The 9,822-nt window shown below is 39.5% G+C and overlaps 1 protein-coding gene and 1 long non-coding RNA gene across 2 annotated transcripts; both read left to right on the plus strand.

Moving 5' to 3' along the window:
• The first annotated feature begins 1,401 nt into the window (after nucleotides 1–1,401).
• LOC122307433 lies at nucleotides 1,402–5,054 on the plus strand. The gene is made up of 5 exons (XM_043120326.1): nucleotides 1,402–2,015; nucleotides 2,136–3,613; nucleotides 3,767–3,959; nucleotides 4,071–4,158; nucleotides 4,257–5,054. The coding sequence occupies exons 1-5, from the start codon at nucleotides 1,402–1,404 to the stop codon at nucleotides 5,052–5,054; spliced, it is 3,171 nt and encodes a 1,056-aa protein (XP_042976260.1).
• A 1,734-nt stretch (nucleotides 5,055–6,788) lies between these two features.
• LOC122307215 lies at nucleotides 6,789–7,674 on the plus strand. Its single transcript, XR_006241666.1, has 3 exons — nucleotides 6,789–6,970; nucleotides 7,081–7,173; nucleotides 7,632–7,674. It is a non-coding gene; the product is annotated as an uncharacterized LOC122307215 (long non-coding RNA).
• Nucleotides 7,675–9,822: the final 2,148 nt, after the last annotated feature.

Genomic DNA, 9,822 nt, shown 5'->3' on the forward strand with positions numbered 1-9,822 from the left:
TCTTGCGGACAGGGGCCCTTTTCGAGGTAATATTATGTATATGTCTTTAAGTTACCACTATAATATGCCTTGATTGATATATTTTATACTTTACGAACAAACCATGCTAGCATATGTTTCAATAGGTAGCAATATGGTAGTTTCAGTTCTGTTGGGTTTCCCTCATGCTTGTCGGCATAATTCCATAAGATGTGAAGTTTAGCAATGCTACCTTCCAGCTGGTTTTCCTGCAATTGGTTTTGTGACACTAATATTTTAAGTCCAGCCTTATTATGAGTATATGTATATGCAAGGTTGTGCGTCAAGGCAATTTCCAGCGGGGTCAATATTACCCTTCTCAAACATTTTTGAAGCTCTTATTTTTATTTTTGGAAATTGCACCATTTTTACCATTTCGCTAAATTATTGAAGTTGGATGGTGGCTAATGTATCAGAAATTATGTGTATTATAAATGTCTAAATATAATACACCCTTTTGTAAAGTTTTGTATTTAATACATATATGATATCTAAACGTGCATGTCATTTTTTCACTTTATCCCTTTAGATTCTGAGAGGATGATTGCGTACATAAGGAATTTGTATGTCACTAACCTGATTATCATTCCTTGCACAGTATTGTGTCCTGCTAGTGTAAAGCTATTCTGAATACATATGATTTTGACGTAAAACCGTTTCCCCTACGATCACAACACGCCAAGTTACAGGTATAAAATTAAAATCTCATTTCACTTTATGGGGTGAGTGAGCCTTCTACCTATTGGATTATCAATTTGGGGAAAAGTTGTCCATGATATACATGTTCATCATACACTGTTAACATCTACAAGTCATTTGTGATTGGATTCATTAAACATGAATCCACGTCACTATCACACATCCTTCCTCTTTCACAACCTCCATACTTGGTGTAGGATGTACCTTCGTTTAGCAATTGCAGTTCAAATTCGCATTTTGCAGCGATTTCAGAAAATCAGTATCTTAATTTCAAGGAGAAAAAATTACTTATATATACCAACTACACGCTTCCATAACCTCCATTCTAGTTCTAATTCTTGTTAGCATCTTTATATGCATTTCAACGCCATATACCAACAACTACCCAGATAGTACCATATTTAACATGATGATATATTCTGCAGCAATTGGTATACTCCTGGCATGTTAAAACCAAACTGTTCAACATAACCTGTATCATTCCACAACAATCAGCATGCCAACCTCGGTTAGCATCATCACATCCATCTTCTCTTGTCATCCACTACATGTTGCTTCGAGTTGGATGCTTATATTCTGAATACACCATTCCACTTTCGCAAAATCATTGAGATCTTTCGTATAGCTAAATGGAACCCTATTTACTATACCAAGTAACTAATATGCTGATTTCAACCATTTTAGATGGACAAAAGCTGGATGAACTTGCCTAATAGACTTCGATCGCCTGCATATGCCGAGGGGGTTAACACTTTCCTCAACCTAGCACGAAACCATTCTCGAGGAAGTGATCGCATTCGATGTCCATGTCGTGCATGCTGTAATACTCTCTTCTTGCCTATATTTGATGTGGAGACTCACTTGTTCATGAAAGGGATCAACCCAAATTATACCCAGTGGATCTTTCATGGGGAGGAGGAAACACAAAGTTTCAATGATGACGACGACGATAGTGTTGCTGATTCTTCCAATGAATACATTGATGACATGGATCATATGTTAGATGACATTCGGGCAGGCACATTTGTGGACCACGCCCAAGATCATAATAATCCATTGCCAACTGCTGCGTCAATACCAGATCCCTTCCCAAGTTCATCTTTTGAGCAGCTACTAGAGGATGCCCGACGTCCACTTTTTCCTGGCTGTACAAAATTCTCAAAACTGTCATTCATTGTGAAGTTGTTACACATTAAGACACTTGGTGGGTGGTCAATAAAGTCGTTTGATATGCTACTTAATTTGTTGCGGACTGCCTTTCCTGATGCTGAATTGCCACATTCATATGAGGAGTCAAGGTCATTGGAGCGGGGTTTGGGTATGAATTATCACAAAATTCATGCATGTCCCAATGACTGCATCTTATTCTGGAAGGAAAATGCTGATCTTAATGAATGTCCTACCTGTAAGGCTTCAAGGTGGGTGCCTAATACACACAAGGCTCGTCCTATCCCTCAAAAAGTGTTGAGGCATTTTCCTTTGAAGCCAAGATTGCAACGTCTTTTCATGACTGCAAATATAGCACGTGATATGAGGTGGCATAAAGAGCAACGGCCAACCGATGATGGGGAAAGTATGAGACATCCTGCAGACGCAGAGTCCTGGAAGAGATTTGATGAAGATTATAGTTGGTTCGCACAGGATGCTCGCAACGTTCGGCTTGGTCTCGCAAGTGACGGTTTCAATCCTTTCAACAATATGGCTAAACCGTATAGCATTTGGCCGGTAATCCTGGTACCGTATAACTTGCCGCCGTGGTTGTGCATGAAGGACCAATTCTTCATGACATCCCTCATTATTCCTGGACCAAAATCTGCAGGTAATGACATTGATGTTTACTTGCAACCGTTAGTCGACGAACTGCTTGAATTTTGGGAACAAGGGGTACCTACGTATGATGCCTCCACCAAGGAAACCTTCATGTTGCACGCTGCTTTAATGTGGACAATCAATGACTTTCCAGCCTATGGAATTCTTTCTGGTTGGTCAACAAAAGGAAGATTGGCTTGTCCTGCTTGTAATGAGGGCACAGACGCCAATTGGTTGAAGTATGGCAGAAAACATTGTTATATGGGACATCGTCGTTTCTTGCCGCCCGATCACATGTGGCGAAAGAGAAAAAATGACTTCAATGGTAAAGAAGATCATCGCATGCCACCAAGGGTTTTAGAAGGATCAGATATTGAAGCTCAACTGTTGATGCTTGGGGATGTGCAATTCGGTAAATCTCATCGAAAGAGAAAACGAACTGTTGAGGAGTTGAACTGGACAAAATATAGCATATTCTTCAGGCTACCGTATTGGGTAACCCTACGTCTTCGACATAATCTAGATGTCATGCATATTGAAAAGAATATATTCGATAACATATTGAGCACTTTAATGAACATTCCTGGTAAAACTAAAGATAATATCAATTCTCGACGTGACCTGGAGATTTTTGGATTCAGAAAAGAATTACATTTGAAGTATGACGGTGAACGTGTTACAATGCCACACTCAATGTATACATTACACGGTGAGGAAAGGAAGAAGTTTTGTGAATGGCTGGCCGATGTGAAATTTCCAGATGGATTCGCTTCGAACATCTCGCATTGTGTTTCTGTACGAGATTGCCGAATCTCAGGGTTGAAAAGCCATGACTGCCATGTTTTCATGCAAAGACTACTTCCTATTGCTGTTGGGGGGTTTTTACGACCTGATATTGGATTGGCCTTGACTGAACTGTGCACTTTCTTCAAGGGGTTGTGTGCCCGAACCCTGGATGTTAACCAAATATCACAGTTTCAAACTGATATTGCCACAATTCTATGCAAATTAGAGATGATATTTCCCCCATCTTTTTTCGATGTCATGGTCCACCTAGCTGTGCATTTACCCCGTGAGGCCATACTTGGTGGTCCAGTACAATATAGGTGGATGTATCCATTTGAGAGATATCTCGGCAAGTTCAAGCGGTATGTTAAGAATAAAGCCCGACCAGAAGGCTCAATAGCTGAAGCCTACATTCACATTGAATGCCTAACATTTTGCTCATTGTATCTCCAAGATGTTGAGACGAAATTTACTCGAGTTGATCGCAACATTGATGGTGAAGCTGAGAGTATAGATGGATTCAAAATTTTCAACCAGAAAGTTCGTCCGATTGGTACCGCTTCCAACAGGCAATTATCAGATAAACTCCTAACTGAAGCAACCTGGTACGTCCTCAACAACTGCGCTGAGATTGGACCTTACCTAGAGTAAGCATTAATAATCCCTCAAGTTTAAAAAATATTAATTTCAGCTTTTTGGAGACAATCCTACATATCTAAATGAAAATGATGATAATCATTTGGCTTCTACAAATGCAGGGAGCATTACGAGAAATGTAGGGTGCACAACCCAAATTCTATCGATCGAACACATCATACTGAATTTCCAACTTGGTTGAAGAAACGTGTAAGTTAGCTTCCTCCCTATCTATTTAGATGAACCAGACCCTTTAGGCTTGGCCTTGAAAAATCTATAACTGAGGCGCTAACAAAATATTGATGTAGGTTCAAGACCAGCGTATCACCAACCCACTTGATGTGGTCGATGATCTATATGCATTAGTTTGTGGTCCTGAACGGTGGGTTGCATCCTATACTGCGTGCATAATAAATGGCAAAAGGTTCCATACTAAACAACGTGAACTTCGGCGCCGTACACAGAACAGCGGGGTGTTGGTAACTGGGGATGAAAATACTAATAATGTAGACTTCTACGGTGTTATTAATGAGATCGTGGAGTTACACTACATGGGTTGGCGTCGGGTGTACTTATTTATGTGTGATTGGTTTGACGTTGGTGATCCAAGACGAGGGGTACGAGTTGATAACCATATGACCAGTATCAACATGGATAGGATTTGGTATAAGGATGAACCATTTGTGTTGGCATGCCAGGCTTCCCAGTGTTTTTACATCAAAGATATAAGGGCTAAAGGGAGATGGTTTGTGGTGCAGAAGTACACAAACAGGAATGTATATGACATTCCGTCGGTGCCAAGAGTGTTAGAAGACCTTGATGGCTCAACAAGTGATGATGATGCATATCAAGAAACTGAGGAGTCATATGATTATGCACCACTGCAGTGCGATGCATGTCCAGTGACAACTCCACTTAATAGGGATGATTTAGAACCTATCTTGATTGAGGCACAAGATGTGACAAGTTCGGTTGGTCAGAAGGTGGGTTCGGAAGACTTTATTGACGATGATATGATTGATTCTGGTTCGGGAGATGCTTCTGGTGATGGGGAATATTCAGATGAGGAGGACTTTTCCACAGACGACGAGTCTCTATCAGCATAGGCAACTGGGTAGAATTGTTGATGCACTTTTGATATTTGAGTTTACCTTTTTTGTAATGTGTATATGGACAATATGTACTTTCTAGATATATATGTATGCTTCTTTCAACTCCAACTAGAATGATCCGACATTGTTATGAGTTGTTCATTTGGGTCAAGTAAGATGATTACATTTCATATTCAGTAGTTTGAAAAATCATTTACTTCGGAATGACTACATTATGATCATAGGTGTAATGATGTTTCTTACTTGCTTGGCTTTTTGGTCATTCAAGTTGATGCAAATCATGCACCGTTTGGCATGATTAATGCATGTATACTTTGTAGTGCAAAATGAAGTAGCATTGATTGCTTCCCATCTTTGTCATTTCCTTGATCTCTAGTGCATACAACCATATATATGACATGGTGAACATGCTTGTCCGATGTTTAATTGATTGAAACATGTGCCAACTCCAACTCCTATTGCTAAATTAATTAAAAACTTTTATTTTAAGACATCCTGTATATATATAACATGTTTTTAATTGACCATGTGGGCTTATTGTTGTTCTTTGGCTAGTAACCAGGTCTTAACCAAATTGCACAGGGGGACGCCAATTTGAAGTTTGTCTATTGCCAACTTTAGATAGCAAGAAATGAGGATCAACCCCGGAGGTAAATAAGTTTGTCTATAGGAATTTCTTTTAGTTGGTAATGCGGGCACTTTTCCAATAATGTTATAATACAACCCCTATGGATTGCTATATACGTGTACAAGTGTGGTAAAATATAGTAATACACTTGCAGTTGATATTAGTCGCATTAAAACTGGTTTATAGACTGCTTTTTCATTTAATGTGGATCCCACTCAACTACTCATTGGTTGGAATCACTTCTGACTTGTGAATGGGGTTTTGTATATATTTGCAGATGACACGATTGGAGAAAGTTCCCGAGGAAGAGGGGCTGGACGACGTGGAAGAGGCCGTCGATTTGTACCCTACTCAACCAGAGCACGCCGACCACGAGGAGTTCGTATTAGTTCATACCACAGCCCTGCAAATGAAGATAATGAGTCAGGCTCGGATGACTCAACTCAGCCTCCCAGTCATCCATGGGAGCCTCCATGTCCCATTCCGATGCCCCCACCCGAGCCTGATAGAGAACCCTCACCCGTAAGAGAGCCTCAACCTACCGGGGAGAACATTGTTACTGTTGTCCCCCCACCTAACAGAGAAAATATGGGTACGGTTGTCACCCCACCAAACGGAGATAATATCGGTACGGTTGTCATTTCTTTACCCGAGAAATATAGGCAAGAAAGATGATTTCTTAAGACGGATAGTTTCTTTTTGTTATCTTTGTAATACAGACGCAACTGCCCCCACAATGACTGAAACAAACCAGGAGCAGCCCAAACGGAAACGTGGGCCAGCTAAGTGTATTGCGTTCGAAATGTTGAGACGGCAAGGGAAAGTTTTGTTGAAGATTAATGATGGCGAAACAGCACCATGCTGTATGAACTCTTCCATGTTCACAGCACGGCTAACGCAAATTGTAAAACAACACTGCGATATGAGCTATGCGAGATGGACTGATGTGCCACAGGCACTCAAGGATGAGTTGGTCGACCGTGTGAGAGTAAGATATGTGCTTTTCATTTTGACTGATTGGGGTGGGCGTACAAAAGAGAATAACATGTTAACATGATGATCATCAATGTAGGCTGACTTCGTTTTGGATTGGGATCGGGAGAATCATAGGTTGACCGTCTTGAAGCAGCTGCGAAAGAGGTTCAATGCATTTCATCACCAATTACACAAAAAATATGAATCTTATGAAAGCCACGAAGAGGCATTGGCCACTGGATGTTCAATGGTTGACTTGAACGTTTGGGTTACCTTGTGTCGGAGGTGGGGAAGCGACGAATTCAAGGTATGTATTGGTTATTGAAAATCTGCAATTTCAGAATTTAACAAGGGCAAGTTTTTCATGTCTGTTTATTATGTGGTTTGGGTAAGCTGACATTGGGTATACAATGGCAGAAAATGGCTCGGCAAAATCGGGAGAATAGAAAGGCGTTATATGTCAACCACACAGCTGGCCGGAAATCCTTTGTAAGGATCTTGGAGGAGAAGGTATGTAAATTCAACTGATTTTAGTCTAGTATGATGCCACAACCCATTGTCTTGCTGATCATTTCTATCACAAACCTATTGATGCATTCCTCACTAGTCTACGAATTACAATAATTCTGGGCAAATAATGTATTTAACATACGATTGTCTGTATTGGTTTATATAACAAGGTTTATATAGAATGATCGAATTAGTTTATAGGGTGAGGGCATGGGAGTGGCATAGTCCTAATAAGTAATTTTTGTTAAGGGATTTATTGCCTATAATTGCATTGTGACTATAAGGAACCAGAAATGTAGGGTGGCCTTGTGTTCTTGTCTCTTGTGTATTGATTTGATGTGTTTGTGTGGTTGACGGCTAGCATATACCTGACATCCTTACAATATGTGCATATCTTTCCCAAAAACAATATTTTGATCTTACATGAACATATACCTGACATCCTTACACACTTGTAGCGGGCTGCAAATGCGGATTTGGTGGAGTTCTATAAAGAGACTCATTTCTCAAAGAAGACCGGGAAATTTGTCACATCAGCAACTGAAGCCACTTATGTGAGTATGATTTCACAGTTAGGTTATATATTGTGTTTCAATGGATAGTTACCAGCTTTTGCTTTTGAATGGGGGTTTTTCATGTCACTACACGACTTAACATTTACAATAATTTATAAAATTTTCACATGCAGAAGGAGATGGTTGAGAAGCTGGATGGTCTCGAGCCTGAGCAACGCACCAATGAGGCAGCAGCAAGTGTATTTAGGGAGGTCCTTGGCTCTAGACCTGGATATTCAAGGGGGCTAGGAGAGATGGTCATCCCGGAGTCGACAAGACAGCGAGACAGGGAGAGAGAAAAAGAGTACCTTGCAATGATTGAAAAACACAAGCAAGATGCAGACAATTACAAGAAAGATGCTGAGAATTATAGGAAAGATGCCGAGGGGTACAAGACACAGCTTGAAGCTATTGAGGACGAAGTAATGAGACTTCGTGAGAGGCAAAATGAAACTGATAAGATGATGAAGGAATTTTTCCTCAATTTCCGGGGAAACACGGAGTCTCTCCAGTCTCGTGGAGAGACTCCTTGAGCGTCGACGATACATTTATTACAATATTTTTTGAGTAGTTTGGGCACTTTTTGGTCTTGTTTTGATGGTGGGTGGCCAAGATATAAACTATATATATATATATATATATATATATAAATTGTCCTACACATATATATATATACACCCAAAGAGGAAGATCGTTTCACTTTTGTAATGTGTCTGAGGCAAAGGCAGCTGGTGGGATTTTTTGGGCTTGACTGTATTCAACTTCAGATATAGTCAAGTAGTGATGTTGGATAAGGACAAGGTGGGAGTTTTTTTGGGCCAGACATATAGTCAAGCAATGCTGTTGGATAAGGATGTGACTGGCGTGGGCTCAAATGAATGTTCAGCACACATCACTGGGTATTATGTGAAGGATTAAACCCTGTGCAGTAGATGTAAATTTATATGGAAGTTAAGTAACCCCAAGATTCCTTCTTTTTCAATTGATACTACACTGTATGATTTGTCATGATAAGTAAGGCCTTATAATATCACTTATAGTGAGGGACTTATATGCAGCCTTAAAGAGGTTGGTTTATCCATGATTAATGATATGATTCTAGCTTAAACCACTGATAATCTTCTGTGTGAACAGTAGAATTAAGGCTACCTTATAGGGATAAGAACTCCCAGCGTATCAATGCTTTTCAATTTCTGTCAAAATACTGTGTTCGAAACCATACTATGTATAACACAAGATGCATTGTGTATTATTTTTCAGTATATTTATGGTAGAGAGGTCTCATCCCATTCTTTTAATGTATTTTGACTCTATAGGAAAGATGAGGCAATTGGTTGGCAACACTACAAATTATGGAGTGACCGGGGTCTCATATATCTTGAGGTATGGTAAATGCACTGCCATATTAGTTATTATACCTGCCATGTTTTCCTGTTAAAGTATTTATGTACATTCAGCTTTTGGGTAAATGTGAAATAAACATAAGGAATTTCCTGCACTTGTATTTTTCTTATGGTGGCTGATATAAAATCATTTGTGGTGAAGCACATGTCAAAACTAATTCAGGTATGGTCTGTCGTATGCTGTGTTAACGTATAGATTATATGGCAAGGTATTGCTTATATTTATCTGAATAGGTATGGAAAGTTGAAATTTGAGGTTGAAGTGTTTTACTCAAACTTTACCACTTTAGGACTAGGTGGTATAACCTATATTTTGGAGCTTGTCCACAAGCAAAGCCTCCAACAACACTTTAATCACTGAAATGAAAAGTACTGTCATGAAGCTAATTCTCTGAAAAGTACTGTCATGTTCTCCAAATCTTTACCAAATCCTTTATCAAAACACTTTATTTCAGATTTCATCATTTGGCATTTTAGTAGAAGCTCAACATTGTTAATTCTTGGTTCAAGGTGAACCACATACATTAATCATTTGGAAGATGATTAATGTATCACTATACTTTAGAGCCATGAGAACGACCCCTGAAATATTCTCTAGGTATGGTTTTTTTGACCATTGTTCAAAGAGATTCAAAAAATGTCTTCATTTTCAGAATAGGTCTTACAGTTGAGGAAATTATTTGAATGGAAGT

Source organism: Carya illinoinensis, chromosome 4 (assembly GCF_018687715.1).
Source record: "Carya illinoinensis cultivar Pawnee chromosome 4, C.illinoinensisPawnee_v1, whole genome shotgun sequence".
Classification (NCBI taxonomy): Eukaryota; Viridiplantae; Streptophyta; class Magnoliopsida; order Fagales; family Juglandaceae; genus Carya; species Carya illinoinensis.

What these genes read in the sequence shown, in the direction of transcription:
- LOC122307433 (XM_043120326.1), top strand. Translation starts at nt 1,402, where the DNA reads ATGGACAAAAGCTGGATGAACTTGCCTAATAGACTTCGATCGCCTGCA. An exon ending in CATTCATATGAGGAGTCAAG is followed by an intron (nt 2,016 to 2,135) that starts GTCATTGGAGCG and finishes TAAGGCTTCAAG; the next exon opens with GTGGGTGCCTAATACACACA. An exon ending in ACCCCGTGAGGCCATACTTG is followed by an intron (nt 3,614 to 3,766) that starts GTGGTCCAGTAC and finishes TGTATCTCCAAG; the next exon opens with ATGTTGAGACGAAATTTACT.